Consider the following 26566-nt stretch of genomic DNA (forward strand, 5'->3'; position numbering starts at 1 on the left):
TATACTTTTATCATTTTCCTAAAGTGTTATTATTTAGATAAACCAAATTATTGTTGGATTCAATACATAAAGTTGAATGCTGATTCTGACTCCTGCAGTTTCATAAATTAATCCATAATTACCAAAATCACAAAAGATTAGTGCTCCTGTCTTTATATATTGCACCCGATCTAAAAATCCTTAGGCCGCATGTAGCAGCCTTTGTACAATGGCAGTTAATTTTGTCATCTGACAGTTCAGCCTTGGCTTTCACTGGGAATGTCTCCTGTTCCCTCTGCCTCTCCATACTGGGCTTGGTCTGACTCGGCAGTGTAGTGATGGATCCACGTTTCATCACAGGTGATGATCTGATACAAACAATGCATCACCTCCTTTTGCAAAACTTGCTGTGAGCTCCTGACAGACCTCAAAAACATCTTGACTTCTGATCTTTGGTCACTGGCAAGGGGCCTGTCTGGTACACTCTTTATGGAACTTTGGGTTGTTTGTGATGAGCACTTGATAGTTCCCATAATTTATGCGGACCTTTTCTGCAATTTCAGATACGCTTAACAGGTGATCGTCCTTATGAGTGCCTCAAACTGCATGAATGTTTTCATTCATAACATTGGTCCGAGGACGGTGACTGTATTTCTGATTTTCCACTCTTTTCATCCTTTCTTGAACTACTTACAGCACACAAACACCCAAGTTTTTGACAGTGTTCAATTCCAGAACTGTGCAGGTAATCACCAAAAAATTTACATGGCTCTAACTCCTTCACGAGCAAGACATTTTATAACTAAGTGTTGCAAAATGGAGGGGTCTTACCTGTTGCTCAGACATCATGAGTGGTACTGATGAATTGGTTGGGAGTGTAGATTGCTCCTCCCAAGCATACTAGAAGCACAGACCCATTCCTACCAACCATAGATCTTCAGGAACAAAAATTCCATTTATATTTGATTTACCCTCTTGCATTCATTATTCATTACTTTCAGCTTATCACAATTGATTATCACATCTACATACAAACTTACAGTCTTGTTAGTCTCTTTTTTTCCCGAAGTATGGTAATTTGCTTTGGTACTAGAGGTTTCAAATGATATTATATGTACTCTGCAGCTATATTTAACTCGGACCAGATTCTGCTGGCAATTAACAGTACAGGGAGTCCCCTACATTAACCATTCAGGTGCAGGAAATACTATGAGTGATACCACCACTGAGAAAGAGATGGATTAATCACACTTCTGTGCGAAGGCACAGACATTCTGAATAACTCTCCAAGCACTACATTAACATGGTGCACAGAATGTCCAATTCAAAACCTCCCAAATTTCACACCAGTTTGAGAATTTTTCTCAGCATTGTGCATGTATATCTTTCAAAATCGCATAATTGATGTTGCAGTTCAAAGTGTTGCCAGCAACCCATCTGTAATTACACAACTGAATTTCCAGGATCTATCACCACAAATCCTAAATTACAGGTGAAAGCACAATGCACAAAAATACATTTAAACGATATATTTATTCATTTATAGGTGGACCCATGTTGCATCACAGGTGACATTCTAGCCAAAAAAAGCATCACATTCTTTTGGAAACCCTGCTGTACACCTCTGATATACCACCCTTCCTCATCTATGTACCTTGTCTTCAATCTTTCATTTGTCAACATAGCTTGCAGTTTATGTCCTTTACTATCAGACAGCTTTTCAGTTTATTGATTTGAACTAATCCTTTTGTACATGGTCACCAAAGCAGTATGAACTAGCAAGTTTGTACCATCTCATTCTTTTTGTTAATTGATTTGCCAGGCTAAATCAATATTCAGCCTTCTCTGTGAGGATTTCAAACGGTGTTGTAAACTGCAGCACATAATCATACTAACTCTTCCTGGTCAATCACCAAATCAGCTTTAAATTGAACAATTAGTTCACCTCTACTCCACTAGACTGTGTATTGATACTGGCAATCATTACACTAGAGAAAGTTACTAGAACCAATCTATAAGAAGTTTTTGGCACAAGAAGTTAGAATATATGGCCATTTTGACACTAACTGAATAATGTAATTTTAAATACTGGCTTAATTAATTTATGGAATCATTTAATTTTTTGGAATATAATAAAATCATCTAGAAAAATAATTGAAAAGATATATAAGGGTCATTTGTTTATATTAAATTATTCAATTTTGGAAGGTTATTCAACAAATGGTAGTGTTTACTGCTACCTAGAGAGAGACTTTGTTAGTTCACAATCACCACACACTCTCAAAATTTAATCTTAGTTATTAATTTTATATAGATTATGCAATTAATTATTTTGTTGGAAGCTGAAGTGACACTGAATTTGACATTTCAGAAACACACTATTATGTAGAGCTATAATGTTGTGGTGCACTTTCTTAGTAAAGCTGCAGTGTGGCAACAATAGTTATTGTATTAACATTGTTTTCTTTAAAATACTTAGAAGCCTTTTATCAAAGCACTCAGTATGACAAAAGAATGCACAGCATTTCAATAAAGAAGCCATTTCCCTGAGATATTAAAATGTAAGACAGAGAGAGAGAGAGAGAGAGAGAGAGAGAGAGAGAGAGAGAGAGAGAGAGAGAGAGAGAGGGGGGGGGGGGGGGGGGGGGTGTAACCAGTAGTCAAACTCTAATGCTTCAAAATGCTGCTTATGCAATTTTTTGTGGAAGAAAGAGCAAGAAACATATCCTCTTCCTGTAAAAATATATTTACTTGAATTCAAACCCATATGAAAGAGTGAACTTAGAAATTTCAATTGCCAACCTTTGCCGAAATGCTAAAAACAAAAGAAGGGAATTCAGAATATTTTAGTATTAAAACTGACACCATTTATGCAATGAAAATGATATTTACAGCTTTCATTCCTGTGCAATGTTGACATAAAAAGACAGTTTTTTACACACCTGTTTGCACATTTGTTACATGGAGAACATACAAATTTATGATCAGAACACATACACAGATACCTCTCAACAGCAATACACACAATACACTTAGTGGATCACATTATATGAAGACTAACTATTTTCGATGGTCTCCTTCATCAGTAACAAACATCATGACATAAAAATAGATAATACAGAATATCTTAATACTATTTAACAACAGTTCTCTAAACATACACATTTACTTAAGCATTTGTTTTGAATATGTAGTTTTAGTGATATACAATCTGGTATTAGCCCAGAGAAAATACAAGAGTGATTGCACTTATTAACAAGTACTATATTGGTCATTTGAGTATTGTTTGCATGAGGTTATTAATACAATGCAACAATGGAAGCAAAGATTCACTGTTTTATTCCACACGAAAACCAATTACTTTCTTATATTACAAAATGAAACAATTAGATTTCCAGGAAATAGACAGCTATGTCTTCCCTTTCAGTATTAATGTCAACTAAAGGATGCAAGCAATTGGATGCTCTAATCTTCAGTTTACTAATTACTAAGTGTGCACTTTATCTGTTTGCCTGGATTCCTTAGCTCTAAATCAGTAGAATTTTGAAGACTTCAGGGTGGAAGCATTTTGTGTCCAGTTCCTACCATTGTTGTGTGTCAAACAATACTGTATTCTGTAACAATGTAGCAGCAATTACTGATGCTGTTTCATTTCAATGGTAATAATCTAGGGCAATACATGTTGTTAACTCGTGTTTTTCCTCGACGTCCAGTTTGAAAAACAAAGTGAAGATATGGTGCCTTCTCTGGAAGAGAGGGAGGACACATTTCCTTCTCTCTACTTGCGCCCCCCCCCCCCCCAAAAAAAAATCCTCTTAAATTAGCAAAGTTAAAGTGCACACTAGTACCTAACATTTATATGAGAGTATAAAACGTATTTTTGAAAAAAGTAAAGAAAAAATACAATCAATGTTGACGGGATGCCACAGTCTTTCTACATTTTGAGAACACCTTCAGGAGAATATTATTTATGGGTGTCTATATACTGTTATTAATTAAAGAACAAAACTGAGTCCCTGCTCCATGAATCATCTCCCACAATACACGTATGAGGGGGGTAGAGGGGAGGGGGGGATAGAGGGGAGGGGGGTAGGGGGAGAGGGGGGGAGACGGGGGGGGGAGGGAGGGAGGGAGGGAGAGAGAGAGAGAGAGAGAGAGAGAGAGAGAGAGAGAGAGAGAGAGAGAGAGAGAGAGAGGAGAGGGGGGGGGGGGAGGTTAAAATATTATAGTAGAAAAACTGAGTAAGACATACAGAATATTAATTTCCACAGTGTGAGACAAACGGATTATTTAAAAAAAGTGTAATTTAACTTTTTCATTGTCACAGATGGCTATTTTTTGAGGTCATGTACTTAATAAAACATTATATGGTATAAGCAGTTGCAGTTAGGCACTAGATCAACCAGGTATATTTGGATTATAATGAATAATTCAATAATTTACAGGTATTTACATTCTGACTACATTTTACTGGGCAAGCAACACTGTAGGAACTCCAAATTTATATATACACGTATATGGATAGATAATGCATGGGTACAGTGTTGTTCAAAATGGAATATAAACCTACTTCCTAATTATTGCAAAACCCAGTTTAGGCTTTTCACACTTTATTTCTTTGAAGTGTCTCCACTTTATAGTGATACTACTTCAGTATACATGACATCATCACCAAATTACTTAATGTTAATTATGTGACTTGTTTTACAATTGTTACTTTACTGACTTGCAAAACACACTTCACTTGTTGTCACTGCACAATCATCATTTCGTACACCAAAGACAAGAATGAGTGAAACGAGTTAATAAGTGTACTATACTGTCACGAGAGTAAATTCTATGTCTCAAGTTATATCTGCTGTGTCATATGTAATTCAAAAATTTAAATATTCATGAAATTTTGGGCGGAGTATCAAAACTTTTTTCATTTGTATTCTTAGCATCACACACTTTGGAAAGGTAACACCAAGTCTTTCTGTCCAAAAGTAGAAATGAAAATAGTACAAAGTGCATAAGAAACAATGATTTTCATGAGAGTTCTCTGATCTTTTCACTATGTAGCTGCAGAGAATTTTATATTCAAGATTTAACAACGTATTTCAAACAATATGTTTTGTTATGTTACATACTTTGCATCAGATTCATAAACTTAACTGAAATATTGCGCTTTTTATGGTAACCAGTGGTTGAGGTTTTTGGAAATTAGCATAATTTACTAAAATTCTGAAGTAATATTACATCACCATTACTATACTATACATAGTATGTGGAGATTTAATTATGTGCATTATTTACACCAAATGTGGTTGAATCTACTTGCTAATGGCTGCAAGAATCCTCTGTGACCTACTCAGAACATTAATAATGCCTACATGTGATACCTTCCACACAACAAATGAATTTACTTTACAGACTGCTGTAGTCTGGAAACATACTGCATATAAATCTGGATCTCACGTAATACATGGCAGAGATTTTTTAATCGGAAAAGAGAAACATACAACAAAAGACTTACAAGAAACACTGCATTCCACTGAATATGAATTACTTTACTCATTATAGTTTACTGATTATACAAGTAGAGCCAACTTCCAGACTTTTTAAATAGAGAGTATGACCAAACACCTTGTCTCTTCTATAAACAAAAAACTTGCAATTTCAAGTACCACTGTTACTTTTCCCCAACCTTCCAACATTTAACTTTCTCAACAAATTCCACAAAATTTAAGAAACTTCATTCTCTCAAGAAACCAGCACCCCCCCCCCCCCCCCTACACACACACAGAAGTTCCAGGCACAGTGATCACACCATATTACTACAGACCCAAGAACAAACCTCATTTTTACTTTCCATGAATACTGTGGTAAATAAATTTTGTCATTCATTATATTGCAACAATATTTGGCAATACTTATAAACTTTGGTTGCTGCTCCTGAAACCACAAAAATTAAAGAACTGGTAACCTCATGAAAACAGCACATACTAAAAAACACATGAAAGAAGCATTTGTTGCTTTTGATTGAAAGCATTCCAGTTAATGTAAGTGATGGCATCAGAGACAACTTAATGAGATAGACATGAATGCACAAATTTGAGTGTTCATTAGTGCGGGCCATCTCATTCAGAAATATAAATAACGGTCACCATGTCATTTAAGTCTCAGAAAAACCAAGCACACTGCAAATTTTACATTCATCTTACTCAGATGAGGTTTATAAAAACAGAGCGTTGCATCACCAAAGTGAGATTACAGCAGGATTAGTTAAGGTCAGCAGGATTAGTTAAGGTTACCAAACAAGAACCAACTAATTTACTTATTGGGACATTTATGCTCATCTGGCATCAGTGTGTGACAAACTAAATTGACACTGCCCGTGTTCAGTTTTAAAAATGAAACACGCATATGTTGAATCAGAAAACTGTAGTCCCAAAACACAAAAAATACACTCTTCTCCTGGTAAATTCTAGATAATTTGAATATGTAGAAAAACTACAATAGTGCAGCACAAACCATGGCTAAAGGTTAAAAAAGGGTTACTATTGTACTATTTGATTTTACTCCTTTCCTTTGTGCAAATGTTATATTTAAACAAAACAAAGATCTCATCTCCAACTAAATGAAATTTTTAATGTGCAGGGGACGAAATCTTTAAGCACATACTAATTAAAGCAAAGCTGAATTAAACACCATTTTAGCAGAAAATAAAATTTTATATAAATCTGTACCAATCCCAACACATACCTCAACAGGATGGAAATGATGTTCATTGCACATTTTCACCGTGTTTCTGATACGGTGGAAATGTGGGGTATAGCATTATTACCTCAGTAGTACTGTGATTACACACTTTTGTTTGTATATTAAAAGAGGAAAAAAATGGCTTCTGGAAGACATTAAATAATAGTACCCTTTCCATTTCACCAGAAATTCTCTCACACGAACAAACTTCATACACAATGCAGTAAAGTCAAAGAGTCTTAAGTACATATAGAATTGGCACTATCATATGTAGCATGCCGCAGGGCTGTTTATCAAGCAGTATATAGAAATATGACGACTGAATAAATCAGGTAAGAAACAAGAACAATCCACCGAGTGAGTACTAGTACCAATAACAGAAACAGGTAGTTGTTCAGTATAAAGATGTCAAACAATTTGGAAGTACTTTGTGGAATTCTGGTAACCAATGGATATTACAACAATTATTCTTACCATAAATTTAAATGTAATCTTATAATTTGCAAGAGTGGTTCATCCACATGTGTATTCTGAGGGCAGAGAGGGGGGGGGGGGCGCAGTAGGGGGAGGGAAAGAGAATTTTGTGTACTAGTGATTGGATTTAACTTATCATGTTCTTTCTCTTGAGAACACCTCACTATAAAAGATTTAGTTAATCACCTGAATGAAATAAAAGACATGGAAGGAAGGAAAGGAAGACACAAAGGGTTAACAACTGTCAAGCAGACATCTGCATTCAAGGCTGGATGTCAAAATGCAACACATTTCATATGTATTTAGCCTTGTGTAAACGATGGGTGAAAAGAAGAAAATGGTGAATTACACACTTCCGCAGTTCAGCAAAAACATTTATGCTAGAAAAATATCTCCGCAAATGACAATTTTTTTTTTTTGAAGAAAACTGTGTTTACAATTAAACAGCACTGCTGTAAGACAAGCACTGCAGCGATGACACGCAAGTCGCTGTTTAAACTAGTATTTATTTTGTGTGTACTTAACACCTGTGAATTACCAATGACAGAATAACTATTTGTCTGTTTTGGTATCTTTCTCAAGACTACTCTACAGTGGCATTCAGCAGGCAGGGAGGGGAAGCAGGTCAAATACAAAGCATGAATTGTTTTCAAAATTTGTAGATATACTAACAATTTTATCTATGCTTTTTTAAGAACACTTACCTGTGTGTGTGTGTGTGTGTGTGTGTGTGTGTGTGTGTGTGTGTGTGTTTGCGAGACAGACAGACAGAGAGATAGATAGATAGATAGATAGATAGATAGATAGAGAGAGAGACAGAGAGAGAGAATGCACCATGTATTATTAACTAACGTTTGTGAATTCAAGGTAAAGCAAATAATTATTTTAATAATTAAATTCTGTACTTTAGTAAAGTAACTTAAATAAGCAGTATTTGTACTTACAAGTATATTTTACAATTCAGTAACAAGTTTAGTTATATGGAGGCTCCTCGTAGCTGTATTTAGGTGAGGCATTTTACTGTTGCCCACAATATTTTACAAGCTTGAACAACATAATTAACAAGGAAGTAGGCTTGCATTGTACACAAAATGACACGTACAACATTTCACACTCAAATCCAGCCTACTTCTCAATTCTCAAACTAAAAACAAGTAACAAATCAACTTTCTACCTGGTTGCTTTGCAGTAACAATGAAATATGTTTCATGTGTCTTACAATCTATGCATAATATCACATATTACACTGCAGCTAAATAATACTTTTTTTTTGCTGCAGCTACCATTCATTCTTTACAAGCATATATGTTACTACATCCAAATGTAGTTGTGTTTTCATTAACACACAATCAACCAACAATTTATGTTACATTTTACTTTCAAACCATGTTTGTACAAATTCTTTAACATAACTTTGAATTTTAAGAAATCAACTAATTTTAATGAAAAACGTATCACAGAGAGAAAACAATATTCATGCACCTCCTCATGGTTTCATCATTCTTGCTATTGGGATAAAAAAATCACCTCAGTCAGCTCAACACCACTCACAGACTAAGTCATAATATAGGTATGCACAATCTAATACAGACTCAACCTGTTATAATATTTATATACATGACTTGAATTAAGTGTACAGTTTCAATATATACAGGATTAACACTTACCTACTTTTTCTTTTTAAAGAAGACCTATTCATTAAGTGCATCTCAAATAACAGCAGAACTTTTTAAATACTGCACATCTCACATAACCAAGTACCTAATGCTCATAAATGAAGCACCCAATACAACATTGAGTGTACAAAAAGGTATATGATAACGACAGTCTAACAGAACAACATAAAGTGTTTCCCTCAATGGCACTTCACATTATTTATATATACACAGCTAAAGTCTTACAACAATACACAGTATTCAGACAGTGCTTCATTAAACAATATGTTATGGTATGCAACTTCAAATAAAAAAATATAGTGCACATCCTTTCATTATAACAAAACTTAAAGAGCATTTAATTGCAACTAATCACACTTGCAAGTAACTGTTTCAATATTATCACTTTAATAGTACTGTCCATGTTTCCATAATACCATACATACAGTAAATTGACAATAAATTACATGATCAGGAAGAAGGCACAATACACACATGCACTTGTCGAGAAATAGTATGCCAGTCAATTACACATATTATTTGTAATAAGATATATCCAAAAGCACAGAAATCAACACAAGCATAAGGAATCATATGTAACCATGCAAATGTATTTTACAATTCTCTTATTCTACATCCAACACTACCAACAGATTTAATGTTCTAACACCTGATAAAAATTTTCACATCATCTCACAGCACTTTTTTTGGTTTTGCTTTGTCTCCTCGACTAAGTGCAAGAGCATATTCCAAATCAGCTTGCTCTTGCTCTATTCTTTTTCGGCGTTCATTCTCCAACTTCAGACTTTCTGCAGCTGCCCAAGCCAACTGCTGGTCCTCAGGAGGAACAATTGCAAGCTTTGGCCCATGAATATTATCTACTGCACAGTTACTGCCATTCACAGTACTCAATGTGCTACCTGCATCTTTCACAAATAATGCATCTGCTTCTAGTCCAAAAGGATCGAGCTTTTTCTCCGATACTGAAGGCATTCCATTTGGTGTACTGTCTTCAAATGGGTCTGAAATATTGAAGGGATCTTCATATCTGTAATTCCTGAACGGATCTTCCGTGAATTCCAAAGCAGCATAACGGTTCTGTGACGATGATGTAGAATCTTTGGTTGTACTGGACTCCTTCTTTGACACCTTTCCCACACCCTTAACGGAATGAACTGGTGTACCTTCTGCTGCACCAAGAAACTGAAGAGGGAGGAGCAGAAGGTTTTTAAGGCTGAAAAACATATGAAAAAGACAACTGTGGAAATTCCAGGCTACTCAGGACAGCTGACACGAAATTCTGAAATTGAATGGAAACTTCAACAAATCATAACGTTCATGGTTTACCCACAGCTGGGCAGCAGGCAGAAGGAAGACATGCATGTGCTGGTACCAAACTAAGCACGGAGTACCTAGAATATAAATTCAAAATAAAACTTTTGCTAATTTAAAAAAAAGAAGGAAAAAGCATTTAAATTGTCAAGCAGGAAATTGGAGGCAGAGCTAGATGAACCACACTAAAGCTACAAGGCCACTAACAGGTACTTCAAATTTGAGAAATATATTCAAAATAATAAAAAATGTACAAAAATAATTATTCTAGAATACAGCAACTACAAATAAGCATCAATTCCAGTTTTCCCCAATTTTATCCATTGTTCAAAATTTTCAGTAAAGATACCAACTCTTTTTTAATTTTTTTAAAATTTTTTGTCTTTTACATTAACTATACTACTATATACACCACATGAGTGCCCCTAAACATCAAATTTAACAAATAAATATAGCATCTCATCCAATTGTTGAATAGGAAAGCCTAGTAATCTGCTTTGAAGTCCACACTTTCTCCTTTTAAATGCATGGCATATGCCACCGTAATAAATCTTCTCTGTCTGCAATCAAAATTAATCCATTTAGCTACACAATTCACCAAGTTGTTTGCTTTTACATGTTTTTGCATTCAATTGGCAGCTCTCTTGAATGCTTACATCTACTGACACTTCAGTTTCATTTGTAATTCAAGATGCAAAAGAGGGCCAACACAACCCATCTGTATCATCATCTGCTTAAGTCCACACTTAAACAGAGGCAGACACTACTGCGTGCGATTATACTAATTTTACGAATATTCATGAGGCAACAGAAACAGTTTAATGAAAGGTGAGCCACATGGTAAATCTGGATTCACCCACATTATTCCTTTATGATGTAACAAGTTACTGTAAATCGAACATGCAGTGCAGCAACACATTTTATTGTACTTGTCTTTCAAAAAATAACTTAAAGTTGGTATTAAATTAAAAAGGAAAAAAATGTAGACAATGGTGTATCCTTGATTCCATGCATTACTTTCACCATTACAAGCTCCATGAATGCTTCTTACTGTAGATATCTGCAACTTTTAACACTTAACAAAACTCATACATACACACAAACACACAGATATCTGCTAGGTGAATTGTTTATATGTTATAACCAGTTTCAGTCTTTCAGATCATCTTCAGGTAAAAAAACATGAGTTTCAAACATCTTTTATCACATCAGTCTTTGTCAAAAGTTCTTGTAACATTTCATTTGAACAAAACCGATGATGATGATGATGATGATGATGATGTTTGGTTTGTTGGGCACTCAACTGCGCGGTTATCAGCATCTGTACAAATTCCCAACCTTTGCTCAGTCCACTCTGCCACTTCCATTAATGATGATGAAATGATGAGGGCAACACAAACACCCAGTCATCTCGAGGCAGGTGAAAATCCCTGACCCCGTCAGGAATTGAACCCGGGACCCCATGTTGAACAAAAACCTCAGAGTAGAATCTATAATGGGTAACGAACTACTCTTCTATATCTGACAATAACCTTGGATGGGTTTCCTTACTGTTGAATTTCTTGAATAATCATCTCCTCATCTGTCCAATAAGTACTTCCACTAGGCTACAAAATTATAGGGGTATCTCCCCCGAGTGGCTACTGAGTTGCTTACATGTGACTATTAATAATTTTTGAAGATGAGAGTTTTACTGTGACACAGTGAGTCACATAAAGAGTACCACAACACTCAGTATGAAAGTACATTTTTATTTTTACTTTTGTTTACTGATACCCACTTGCAGTGCATTACTTGATAACTATGGATACACTGGCCAGCTCTACTCTGATCTGGTTACTCTAGCTGGGCTCTAATTGCACATCCACTCCCATGGTAGTACCAGAGATATCAGGAAGAAGCACATTACTCAGAAACTCTGAATCAATGATTATTTAACTAGCTTTCCACAGCCTGGTGAGAGTCATTTCCATGACAATCTCTTAGAAGAAGGCAATTAGATACTGAGTGTTCGGATAAGTAGAGCACAAATATAATCATCTAGTGAATTGACAAATAAGGTAATGTGATGGCAGGTTGGACATCAAAATACAAGAAAGGGAATATAAAGTCTTGCCATATACTGTAAGCAGCAACTGTTTGAAGAAAATAGTGTGGAAACAGGTTTCAGAAGTAAAGATCAGAAATCGAGAAGAATGAACAGTTCCAAGAACTATAACTTGCACAAAGGAAAATCTGTACTGCTGAATATTCGATAAAAGTACAGTGAATTCGGTAACCCTTAATTTCTTTAGTGATTACCTACTTATCAACTTGCTTTGAATTCCAATGGGCTGTACACTGCTAATTCACTAAATGTCTTCTGTAAGCTAAGATGGGAGTCAACATTGACAGCAACAGTGTCATTCAAATGTGAGTATCGATGAGCAATGGAAACGACACTGGCTGCAACGTTGGTGTGACTGTTGTTTGATGGTCTTTCACATCAAAGGCGTGAGGGTCAATATAGATATGTCGACCACACATTGGTGCCAACATTGTTTTGTTTTTTATATCATTTCAAAACAAGAGTGAGTTTGTTGCTTATACTTCCAGGTTGAATTTCTGAAATCACAATGTCTTCTTTACTGGCAAGATACACATTTGTGGAATCCCACTATGAAGAAAAACGAAAATCGCAATGCCACTGAGGATTTATGGCATCACAGGCAGCAAAAATTCAGTACGGACTGCACCATAGCTAAAAACAAAGTCAAATTATTGCCCTCACTATAAGGGGACAAAAAGACTTAGTTCAGGACATCAATTGATGAAGTATTTTGAAACATGGTTTGCCTACAATTTTATATGTTATTTCAAACTAACTGATTTCAAAAGAATCCACGACCTCCTTTCACATGTTTTCTTATATATTTTGCAATGACAATATGTAATTATTCACACTCAAACCTGCAATTGCACAGGCCACAATCTGTGTATCAGAAATATTTATGCTGGCTCTACAGGGTGACTTTTTCCACCATGCACAAACTTTAGTCGATGAGAGGACATGGCGGCTGGGGGATGGGGGGGGGTGTATGCATGGTTCCCTAGGGTACCCCTCCTGCGACAATAAAATTGGTAATATTGTATCTCTTGCTGACTCACCTTGTTGTGGATGTATACACAACAGTTCCGTACTTGAATTGAGAGCTTGTCGACATGGTGTTTACTTACAGAAAGAAGGCAAATGGCAACAGGCAGCAAGGTTGTATCAGGAGACCTATCCCCACAGACAACACCCACAGCATTCAATGTTTGCAATAGTGTTTCACTGTTTGTCTGCGACAGGGTCATTTTAGGAATCAGGAAATCATGAAGGGTGTATCCGAAATGCTCGGTCATCAGACTTGGAGGAAAATGTGATTAACACTGCGGAAGGCGACAACCTTGTCAGTATCAGGCAGTTGGCCTACATCTACATCTGCATCATACTCCCACGCCAGCTAATGGTGTGTGGCAGAGAGTACCTTCAGTGCCATTATCTGATCCCTCCAACCCTGTTTCACTCAGGAATAGTGCGTGGGAAGAGTAATTGTCGGTAAGCCTCTGTACTGACTCTAATTACTCAAATTTTCTCCTTGTGGTCAATATGTGAGATGTATGTGGGAGAAAGTAATATGTTGTCCAACTCCTCCTGAAAAGTGCTGTCCCAAATATTCAATAGTAAATCTTTCTATGATGCACAACACCTCTCTTGTAACATCTGCCAATGGAGTCTGTTTAGCACCTCTGTAATGTTCTCTCGCCAGTTAAATGATCCTGTGACAGAACACGCTGCTCTTTGTTGGATCTCTTCTATCTCCTCTCTCTGTCCTACCTGATAGGGATCCCAGAAGGATGAACAAGTTGACGAGTTACATTTCCTTAAGATTCTTCTTTTGAATTCGAGTCTGGTATCTACTTTTCACACTATCTGTTTTATGTGGTCATTCCACTTAGTCGCTCTGGATAGTTACGCCTAGATATTTTATGGCAGACAATGTCTCCAGCTGTTTGTCATCAATAGTGTAGCTGTATAGTAGTGGATTTCTTTTCTTATGTTCCATTTATTTAGGTACAGGGTCAACTGCCAGAGCCTGTGTCATTCGTAAATTCTCTGCAGGTCATTCTACAAATTCTTACTATCTTCTGGTGTTGCTACTTTGGTATAGACAACTGCATCATCTGCGAATAGCTTTAAAGAGCATCCAATTTCTACTAGATCATTTATATATATTGTAAACAGCAATGGTCATATCACACTTCCCTGTGGTACTCCTTAACATCTGTCGATTTTGTTCCATTGTGAGTGACGTGTTGAGTTCTATCTGCAAGAAAGTCTGGAATCCAATTGCAAGTCTGCTCCTTATTTGTTTCATTAAATGGCAATGTGAGATGGTGTCAAATGCCTTACTGAAATCAAGGAACACAGCATCACTCTGATTGCTATTGTCCACTGTGCTATGGATCTCATGTAGGAACAGGGTGGGCTGAGTTTTGCAGGATCTCTGTTTGCGAAATCCATGGTGATTTTTATAGAGGAGATGTTCATTTTCCGCAAATGTCATAATTCTTGGGCATAAAACATGTTCCATAATTCTACAACAGATTGACGTCAACTATATAGGTCTATAATTGTGTGGATCTGTCTTACGACCTTTCTTAAAAATGGGAATGACCCGCCCTGTTTTCCTATCGTTAAGGTATCTTTTGTTGCTCAAGCGATCTACAATAAATTACTGATAGAAGGGGAGCAAGTTATTTCACATAATCTTTATAGAATCTTGTAAGTACCTCATCTGGTCCTGATACCTTTCCACTACTAAGCTATTGTAGCTGCTATTCAATTCCGCAATCGGCTATCTCAATATCTGCCATTTCGATGTTTGCATGACGACTGAAAGGAGGGACAGTGTTACGCTGCCTACCAGTACAGTGTAAGCCAGATGATGGTGCGGAACATTCTCCACGGCAGTTGTTACTTACCCTTATCACTTACAGCAAGTGCAGGGCATAATAGCGACAGACTTTCTACACCGTGAGCAGTTCTGTCACTAGTTTCTTCACCTGGCAACTATGATACCGGGATCTGTGTCGTCCATTCTATTCACAGATGAGACCACCTTTACGTGGAATGGTATCTTCAACTTTCATAACAGTTATCTGTGGGATACTACACAGAACCCCCACGGTATGATGACAGCGAATAATCAGCATTGGTGCAGCCAGAATGTGAGGGCCGGGTAAATGGCGACCGCATTTTGGAACCATTCTTCCTTCCACATTGCGTAACGGGCTGGACCTATCAGCATTTCTTGCGACTGACTTTGCTTCCCCTGCTATTGATGATTTGAAGCGTTCTGTGACAGCTTCATGATGGTGCTCCAGCCCACTTCGCCATTAACGTCTGGACGCATCTCAGTCATGTCTTTCCCTGGGTGATCGATCGAGCGTAGGGATCCTTTTGCATTGCCTACTGTCACCGGATCTCAACCCATGCGATTTCTGGTTATGGGGCCATCTCAAAAGTATTGTGGATGCAGAGCCCATTCCAGATGTGGAGACACTGGAGCAGTGTATTCATGCTGCCTTTGACACTATTCAGATGCAGCCTGCCCAAACAATGTGTGAGACAGAACATGTTACAGCACATACATGCATGTATTGAGGCACATGGAAACCATGTTCAAAACATACTGTAACTGTGGCTGCATGGTACACAGCATATTAGACCAGTCTCTGTAACAATGTGTGATTGAAAAAATGATCTTTACCATGGAAACAATGCGTTTCCAGACATAAGTTCATTTAGATTTGTTTTGATCCACATCCTCTCATTGATCAATCCCCAGAGTTTGTACATGGTGGAAAAAAATCACCTGGTATAAGAGTCCAACTGAATGTTGCCTTGAATGTGTGGGCACTTTTCTATAAATATTGGTCACTGTTGGCACCAACAATGGCAGCAATGAGTGGATGAAGGTTAACACTTAGGAGCAGACACCCGTAAAAATACGGGTGCGCCTGACCAGCCCGAAAATCTGTCCCCTGTAATTTTATGGGCGCATGTGCTCGATCTTCCCCTTCCTTCCTTCACATGTTCATAGTGTTCCCAACGGTCCGGGTGGCAAGGCAGAGGGTATATTTGAAGTATTTGATGCTAGATGGTGCGGGCATGCTGGACAAGGGAGAACCACTTTTTTTGTGAGGCTCTGATAGTGGGAATATTCTGCTACACACATGCTCAGTTGCGTCGTCATGGCGAAGCATTGTTTGACAGATTATGATTTGCTTGATTCTAATGGTTATACAGACTATACTCAAGAAGATTCTGAGTCTTCAAGTAAGGAATGCAGATAACAAAATACGCAATATTTTTATTCAGATTTCAATTGAAAGAGCTTTCAATATGTAACTACTGTAGTAAGTGATTTTATTTGCAAGTACTACTTTTATGGTAAATTCAGACGAGGAGAGCGAGCGTCCAAGTTCTTCAGAAGGATGTATTGCCGTTGTTCCTGCTGATACCACACCTGAAGCGCGTGGGTGACCGAGGGTGAGTGTGAGTGTGAGACCGAGAACTCCGCGCTGTACCGATTCTGAGGAAGGCTGGACGACTACTGACCATGTACCAAATATCTATCCATTCTCAGGACACTCTGGAAAGTGCAACCTTACCAGTTTAGACCAGAACAGCACACCTTTAGACTTGTTTTTGTGTTTACTTACAGAGAGTCTGGTGAATCGTATAAAGCAGCAAACTAATCTGTATGCACAACAAAGCATAAGGAAACTGTTGTTGTGGTCTTCAGTCCTGAGACTGGTTTGATGCACCTCTTCATGCTACTCTATCCTGTGTAAGCTTCTTCATCTCCCAGTACCTACTGCAGCCTACATCCTTCTTAATCTGCTTAGTGTACTCATCTCTTGGTCTCCCTCTACGATTTTTACCCTCCATGCTGCCCTCTAGTACTAAGTTGGTGATCCCTTGATGCCTCAGAACATGTCCTACCGACCTATCCCTTCTTCTAGTGAAGTCGTCCACGTTTCACTTCCATACATGGCTACACTCCATATAAATACTTTCAGAAACGACTTCCTGACACTTAAATCAATACTCGATGTTAACAAGTTTCTCTTCTTCAGAAGCGCTTTCCTTGCCACTGCCAGTCTACATTTTACATCCTCTCTACTTTGACGATCATCAGTTATTTTGCTCTCCAAATAGCAAAACTCCTTTACTACTTTAAGTGTCTCATTTCCTAATCTAATTCCCTCAGCATCACCCAACTTAATTTGACTACATTCCATTATCCTCGTTTTGCTATTGTTGATGTTCATCTTATATCCTCCTTTCCAGGCACTGTCCATTCCGTTCAACTGCTCTTCCAAGTCCTTTGCTGTTTCTGACAGAATTACAATGCCATCGGCGAACCTCAAAGTTTTTATTTCTTCTCCATGGATTTTAATACCTACTCCGAACTTACCTTTTGTTTCCTTTACTGCTTGCTCAATATACAGATTGAATAGCATCGGGGAGAGGCTACAACCCTGTCTCACTGCCTTCCCAACCACTGCTTCCCTTTCATGTCCCTCGACTCTTGTAACTGCCATCTGGTCTCTGCACAAATTGTAAATAGCCTTTTGCTCCCTGTATTTTACCCCTGCCACCTTCAGAATTTGAAAGAGAGTATTCCAGTCAACATTGTCAAAAGTTTTCTCTAAGTCTACAAATGCTAGAAACGTAGGTTTGCCTTTCCTTAATCTTTCTTCTAAGATAAGTCGTAGGGTCAGTATAGCCTCACGTGTTCCAACATTTCTACGGAATCCAAACTGATCTTCCCCAAGGTCGGCTTCTACCAGTTTTTCCATTCGTCTGTAAAGAATTAGCGTTAGTATTTTGCAGCTGTGACTTATTAAACTGATAGTTCGGTAATTTTCACATCTGTCAACACCTGCTTTCTTTGGGATTGGAATTATTAATTGTTCTTGAAGTCTGAGGGAATTTTGCCTGTCTCATACATCTTGCTCACCAGATGGTAGAGTTTTGTCATGACTGGCTCTCCCAAGGCTGTCAGTAGTTCTAATGGAATGTTGTTTACTCTCGGGGCCTTGTTTCGACTCAGGTCTTTCAGCGCTCTGTCAAACTCTTCACGCAGTATCATACCTCCCATTTCATCTTCATCTACATCCTCTTCCATTTCCATGATACTGTCCTCAAGAACATCGCCCTTGTATAGACCCTCTATATACTCCTTCCACCTTTCTGCTTTCCCTTTTTGCTTAGAGCTGGGTTTCCATCTGAGCTCTTGATGTTCATACAAGTGGTTCTCTTTTCTCCAAAGGTCTCTTTAATTTTCCTGTAGGCAGTATCTATCTTACCCCTTGTGAGATAAGCCTCTACATCCTCGCATTTGTCCTCTAGCCATCCCTGCTTAGCCATTTTGCACTTCCTGTCGATCTCATTTTTGAGACGTTTGTATTCCTTTTTGCCTGCTTCACTTACTGCATTTTTGTATTTTCTCCTTTCATCAATTAAATTCAGTATCTCTTCTGTTAGCCAAGGATTTCTACTAGCCCTTGTCTTTTTACCTACTTGATCCTCTGCTGCCTTCACTATTTCATTCCTCAAAGCTACCCATTCATCTTCTACTGTATTTCTTTCCCCCATTCCTGTCAATTGTTCCCTTATGCTCTCCCTGAAACTCTGTACAACCTCTGGTTCTTTCAGTTTATCCAGGTCCCATCTCCTTAAATTCCCACCTTTTTGCAGTTTCTTCAGTTTTAATCTACAGTTCATAACCAATAGATTGTGGTCAGAGTCCACATCTGCCCCTGGAAATGTCTTACAATTTAAAAACCTTCTTTCATGATTCTTGAACCAAGTGTTAGCTATGATTAAGTTATGCTCTGTGCAAAATTCTACCAGGCGGCTTCCTCTTTCATTTCCTAGCCCCAATCCATATTCACCTATTACGTTTCCTTCTCTTCCTTTTCCTACTGTCGAATTCCAGTCACCCATGACTATTCAATTTTCGTCTTCCTTCACTACCTGAATAATTTCTTTTATCTCATCATACATTTCATCAATTTCTTCATCATCTGCAGAGCTAGTTGGCATATAAACTTGTACTACTGTAGTAGGTGTGGGCTTCGTGTCTATCTTGGCCACAATAATGCGTTCACTATGCTGTTTGTAGCAGCTTACCCGCACTCCTATTTTTTTTATTCATCATTAAACCTGCTCCTGCATTACCCCTATTTGATTTTGTATTTATAACCCTGTATTCACCTGACCAAAAGTCTTGTTCCTCCTGCCACCGAACTTCACCAATTCCCACTATATCTAACTTTAACCTATCCATTTCCCTTTTTAAATTTTCTATCCTACCTGCCCGATTAAGGGATCTGACATTCCACGGTCCGATCCGTAGAACGCCAGTTTTCTTTCTCCTGATTACGACGTCCTCCTGAGTAGTCCCCGCCCAGAGATCCGAGTGGGTGGACTATTTTACTTCCGGAATATTTTACCCAAGAGGACGCCATCATCATTTAATCATACAGTAAAGCTGCATGCCCTCGGGAAAAATTACGGCTGTTGTTTCCCCTTGCTTTCAGCCGTTCGCAGTACCAGCACAGCAAGGCCGTTTTGGTTAGTGTTACAAGGCCAGATCAGTCAATCATCAAGACTGTTGCCCCTGCAACTACTGAAAAGGCTGCTGCCCCTCTTCAGGAACCACACGTTGCCTCTCAACAGATACCCCTGCATTGTGGTTGCTCCTATTGTACGGCTATCTGTGTCGTTGAGGCACACAAGCCTCCCCACCAACGGCAAGGTCCATTGTTCATGGGTTGGATAAGGAAATTCCCTTTCCCCTATATGCTCGCTATCAGAGTGGAAAGGAGTTACTCTCATAGAAATAATAAAGTTTCTGGCAATTGGAGTCCATGTGTGTGTAAGTGTGAGACCCCGTATACGAGAGCACTGGTCCAAGAATCCTGTCGTGTCATGTAATTTCTGTCCAAACATCCTGAGCTGTGACAGGTTTCTTTCTATTTTGAGAAACTTTCACATCAGTGACAGTTCAGCAGCTAAGAAAAAAGGAGAAGCTGGCTATGACCCACTGCACAAGGTGAGACCCGTCCTGGATATGGTGTCTGCTAATTTCCAGCAAGCATACACACCCTCTCAAAACATTACAGCTGATGAAGGCATGTGCAAATTTCGAGGCTGTGTGTATTTCATGCAGTACATGCCACAGAAGCCAAATAAATATGGTATAAAACTGTACATCTCAGAGTCAGAGACAGGTTATGTCTGGAATTCTTCTGATTATGTAGGTGAGATGTCTGACATAGTGACACTCTTAAAGACATTGCCTGGGAATCTGTCAGAAAAAGTTTACACTATGTTTACAGACAGATTCTACTCCAGTCCAGCCCTTGCTTAAGAACTGGAAGCTGCAAAAAACTGCTCTTGAGGGAACTACAAGAAAATCTAGGCAGGGATTACCTTCTGCTATAAAAGATCCAAAACTTCAGCGAGGTGAACTAATTTTTAGGCGTAAAGGAAATATCTTGGCTTTCTGTTGGAAGGACAAAAGAAATGTGCACATGATAAGTACAAGGCACACTGCTGAGATTGTGATGTATACAGATAAGAGAGGCAAGAGAAGTCACAACCAGACTATAATAAAAACAAGATGGGTGTCGACTTATTAGACCAACAATTATCTTATGGGGCTTTTGAGCATCGAACTGTGAAGTGGTGGAGAAAGTTGTCATTCCACATAATACTAATGGTGATAATAAATTCAAGTATATTGTACAAGGTAACTGGAAAATGCCTCCCAACAACACAGTTTATGAGAACTATCTGTGCAGGTCTTGCAGGCAGCAGAGATCTCAAACCACAACCTGGTGCATCGGGACTCTCCAGACTATCAACTGGAAACCATTTTCTGGAAAAGCTTGAGACAGAAATAGGCAAGAAACAGAAAAAAATGTGTATTGTGTTCTCTGAGAGGTAAAAAGCTTACTGAGAAAGTGTGGCATAAGAAACAAGCTAACAGTGTAGTGGATGCAAAGTGGCATTGTGCAAACTACCATTTTCAAAATTTATCATACAAAGACAAAAATTGCATCTCAAAATAAAGCCAAACGAGGTTCCTGTATATAAAACAAGCAGTATAAATAATTATTAAAATTCTTGTGTAAAATAATGTAGTTTTCCTTCTGAGCATTAACTGCATATAGCCTTGACCAACTTTTCCTCTTTTTAAAAACAATGCTATAATTGAAAGTTCCATGAAAGCAAATATTAATTAAAAGAACAAAGTATTATACATAGCCTCAAATTAGAAAGTTCAGGCTTTTCAATAAGGGTGACGTCATTACTATAACAAAAAATATTTAAGAGTTATAGTAAATTAAAATATGCTAAAAACAGCTAGGCCTCATGGTAGAGCTTCATGCACTATGGCTCAGGGCCCAAAGTGTGAAGAAAGGAAGTTTGTTGTATAGCACCATCCATCCATCCATCCATCCATCCAACCATCCATCATCAATTTTGGAACAATATCTCCTGAACCCACTCCGAAAGTAACTAGTGAGATAAGATGATAGTTGAACTCAGATCTAAGATTTTTCCAAGTAGTTAGTGAGGGCAATGATACAGTAGCTATCCCCAACAAGTAAAGTTCTTCCCACATTTGAAGATAATAATTAAAATAGCTTATTTGCATGAGCAGTGAAATTGTCTTCTGTCTCATACTACAGAGGAAGTCTATAAGAATGTGATCTCACAATACATGTGAACTAAATATTACAAAAAGGGCTACAGGTTCTTTAGCTCCCAACATGTTATTCAACAACAACTGGCTATTCACCATCTTCTGAAATTTAAGCAGTTGTTCTGCTTGTATGGCTGTTAACTATTTCTATATTCTGCACTTCACTACAGAATCAACTGACAGATTTTTAAATTTGTACTGATTGAGTCTAAGACTATGGATGTAGAAAAGCAATACCATTTCTAAAGTCCTTTCTCCTCTTTTCAACACAATGTAAACATTTTAGAAGGGATTTATATCGTTACTGTCAACATTTTCTTTTTCAGTTGTTCATTGGCCTTCAAGAGCAGCCTGTCAAGTTCTCTTGGTTGTTTGGGAGTTAATATCAACCACTGGTCCAGCCATGTCATTGAAGGGGTTAGACAGAGAGAGGTTTGAGCTATTTACATAGATACAAGGGGTAGCTGGGTGTAGAAAGCTCAATCCACATAGAACCCCAACTTATCTGGATCAGACTGATACAACTGGTGTGCAGCTGTTGGCACTGTGGTTGCCAACTAACAAAAATTGTGTGTCAATAGCCTTCCACCTCATTGCTGCACATACACCTTTAAGTTGATATTTTTTTAAAAATTTATCATCACGATTCATGCAATCAAATCAGGATCCCTGCTTTCAAAGACACACAAAGGGTGGTCACTGAAACATGAACAAAGCCTGCAAGTCTATCTCCCAAGTATAACACTGACAGTGAAAATGACAGACATATAAGTAAGAAACTGATTAGGGCGCTCACACACTGGAAGGAAATTTACTGCTAACTAAACAAGTGGGTAAAAACCTGACTACAAGTAATTCAGTGGAGGATTGCTACAGTCAGAAGATCTAAGATTCAACTCAAATACAGTTCAGCATCTAATAAATTTTAGGCATATGAGAGTGAACTGTGAGAGACATATACAAAACAACAAAACTTGTTCATTTGAAATCAGCTGCCAATTTTTATTGACACTTAACTATTTAGCAGTTTTAATAGCAAGTGTGAGAAAAAATCCGGTGAACGTAATACGGCTATATCTTAGGCCCATTTGCAAATGTAAACCTTCTCCTCGTTTACTTATTCAAACATGGACTTTTTAATGTGTTAAACATGAACAGGTTACTCAAATTAGGCTTCCATTATAAACAGATTTATACAAACAGTGATGAATATTTAAATCACTAGGTTACATGCAACAGTTTAGCTTAATGCAGTGATAAGATTGCACAAAGCATCTAGAAAACTGATTCAAGCAAAGGACTAAAAACAACAAAATATGTAAATTAGAAAATATATGTGCACATAAAACAAGTAATACATAACAAAAGAAAAGGGGAAAAAATTATCTAATAAAGATACTAGGCAGTGTTGAACAGCCAAAATTTACAAGAATTATTGTAATTTGCATTACCACAATTACTATGATAATATGGGGATCTCTCAGACATCAAGGGGAAAAATGTAAAATATGAACATCTGGGTCTCATGCTAGATTATTGTTATTGAAGTTTCCAGTTAGAAACATGTAAGGAAGCAGAAGTTTTCTCAGACTCATTTTCGTGTTGTGAAATTGGCTTTTTCTCCTTACAATCCGTTACTAATACAAACTGTTAAAAAATCAAACATTTGAGTAGTACAGGAGTTGCAACAAAGATTTACGTGATATTCCTATAACATTAAAACAAATTGTAAGAAGTTTTTATTCAAATGGTTGTGAATTAAACATGAAATATAAAACAAAAACTAGCATTTAATGAAAAATCATGTGCAAGGGTTGTAAAAAAGAAAGCCGCAACCCCACCCTCTTCCCATTCAGAATTGTAATAAAAGTGTTCCTTAACATTATGCTTCTATGTTCAGATATCAGAAATATAAAGTTCATATCAAAAGTAATGTCTGAATAACACAACTGACTCGACTGCACATGCTCAGTATATTCAAGGGGTTTATTAACCATGTAATCTTTCTTTCATCTACAGCTCAATGTAGCTTGCTTTTGTGTGACAATGTATTTCAATAATGAAACATGTAACTATACTGTCTTGTTTAAAAATCAACTATGATCAAACTTTATAACACATTAGGTAAATAGTTTCATGATATTAACAAATAACTGAGTGAGGCATATGGTTCCCTGCAATGAGAAGAAAAGAATGATAGTGGTATCAAGAGTTTACGACAGATCATACTCAAAGCATAAGGAGAGATGCAGTACAGTACACAGCACACAAGAAAGCTTGCAAGAGATGAGCAAGGGTAAGGAGTAACAGCCCTTTCCCTCTCTCCATTCAGCCTTGTGGCTGCCAATGGTCAGTGGAATTGCCCATCTGAAAAGAGGTTGCCCTACCAGTACAGTGAAGTATTTTTCACTGTTCAGAGTGTAGTATCTTTCATGAATGTGTTGTATTTTATGATTATTTATATATCTGTGATGTTTTGGTGTTTTGTTTTGTCCTTGTTTGTCATGTGCAAAGAATAGTGTTTCATTCAGTGACTGGTGAATTGGTAGTCACCGAGATTATTTCTTCAGTGTCTTTACTATCTTTAGAGTTCAACAAGGGACAGAAAATTCATTAGAGGGCAGGAAAATAGAAAGGAATATTATAAAATCAGGTAATAAGGAAAACAGGGCAGTAAATTTCAAATCTGGTGTGAAACCAAGTAGTCTTTGAGCTGCCAACTATGCTGGCATGTCAGTGAGAACTATTTAAAGTTTCACTATGATAATTTTAAGAAGAATGTAATACAAGATACTGTAAGATATTTCTACCTCATGGAGATGACTGTTTCTACTGTACCCAAGCTTTTCACAGCAATCAGGAAAATAATTGAATTTCCATGGTCTGTTGGAGCATTACTGACACAACTGCATGCAATGGGATTCAAATGGAAAATATGTCCAACCAATAGGAAATTTCTGACTGAAAAGCGAATTTTGTCATTTGGCAAGCAAAATAATTAATGAGCACCAGAACCTTCCATTCACAGGACAGAAACACTGTTTATTAACAGGAATCTTGAGCAGACAATAATCTTACACTTCGAAAATGCTAGCAGAGCAAAAATGCTATGGGTCTCATTACAAATACCAGGTCACCAAATAGAATTATCCTTGTTAACACAGGTTAAATGAGCAAATTAGTCAATGAAGCAGAACTGATTTCTAGAGCTGGAAAAGCAAGTGGAGATTATCACCAGCAAATGAATGCTACCAATTTTCATAAGTGGGTACAGAGAAAATTGCTCCTCAGACTACCCAAAGCTAGTATTATAATTGTTGATGACACTCCTTACCATAATATGCAAAGAATACCAAGCACCTTGACAATATGCTGTTAAAATCAATATGATGAATTGGCTTCAAAATAACAATATATCACACAGTAAAAAAATGAAGTTCAAACTGTGAACTGATTAAAAAGTTTAAAAAAGTCAAGAGTACACAGTCCTCTGGTTACCCCCATGTATGTTTGAACTGAATGCCAATTAAAATGGCCTGGTGAAGATTAAGACCTGTGTTAGCAAATCAGAGCAAGGAACCTATCTCTAGAAAAGCTGCAAAAGCAACAGGGAACAGGATTGCATCTGTGACCACAGCTAACTGGGAAAAGTTTGATGAAAACCTAATCAAGACAGATAATATGTTTTGGGAAATATATAGCTGTTAAAAACACATTTTTTGTGCATCCATGTTTGATATTACGCACTTAAAACTTGTCAGCCCTGATGTACTTCCTTCTCTTTCTCACTTACAAAGGGATGTGTTGCCTACCTGCACATTTCACATGAATTTTACCCTTGACACTGATTTTCTTGCCCATGTTTTAGCAGCAGCATCAGTGCCTAAGATGAAAATTTTTGTGCAACACACATATAGACATCAAGGTCTGATTGTGAGTTAGAAACAGACCAGAAAACCCTCCTAATGATGTTTCAATTGAAGAATATGAAATGCGTCATGATGAAAAAACATTTCAGCAGCTGCAAGCGCACTACCAACTTAATAAAGTATTTACGAATCAGCTACCTATATCTCAATCAAGCAGATTAAGAATTTGGTGGTTATTACTCCAGAACCATCAGTGTGCCAAAGATGTTATGTCATGACCCACACTCGTATTCCTGTCACACACATTCTTTACAGCTGTGAACAGTAGGCATAACTTTCAGAAGAACGACCTAACCAATCATGATAATGTGAAAGAAACAGTGAATATACTCACATAATGATCAGTGATTTACATTAATATCAAGTGGCATTTTGTAAAGAACCATGAGCAACACAATGAATTAATATGAGCTGTGCACACTACAGATACTAATTCACAAAGTGCTCTCTTTCAGTCAAAGAAATGAATGAATGAAAAATACAATGAAGAATAGATTTTAAGATCATGTGTTCCATGCTATCAAAAACATTTCCCAATGAACTGGTGACTTAGTTGAAAAATGATACAAAGATGCACATTCTTCACTTACACCTTCTTCAGTGATAATGACCATTAACTCTTACTTTTAAAATGTGCACCATA

The 26566-nt window shown here is 37.4% G+C and overlaps 1 protein-coding gene across 4 annotated transcripts in view; it reads right to left on the bottom strand.

The window, feature by feature from the left end:
* Window positions 1-7899: 7899 nt before the first annotated feature.
* The window catches only part of LOC126473555 (epidermal growth factor receptor substrate 15-like 1), a 179657-nt gene continuing 160990 nt past the window's right edge, over window positions 7900-26566 (bottom strand). For 3 of the 4 annotated variants that reach the window (XM_050100687.1, XM_050100688.1, XM_050100686.1), the window contains one exon: window positions 7900-10052. In XM_050100687.1, coding sequence (XP_049956644.1) covers window positions 9543-10052 — 510 coding nt within the window. In that variant the 3' untranslated portion in view covers window positions 7900-9542. Of the gene's footprint in view, window positions 10084-26566 lie in introns of all 4 variants that reach the window. The other variant, XM_050100689.1, reaches the window with a different exon arrangement.

Source organism: Schistocerca serialis, chromosome 4 (assembly GCF_023864345.2).
Source record: "Schistocerca serialis cubense isolate TAMUIC-IGC-003099 chromosome 4, iqSchSeri2.2, whole genome shotgun sequence".
Taxonomy (NCBI): domain Eukaryota; kingdom Metazoa; phylum Arthropoda; class Insecta; order Orthoptera; family Acrididae; genus Schistocerca; species Schistocerca serialis.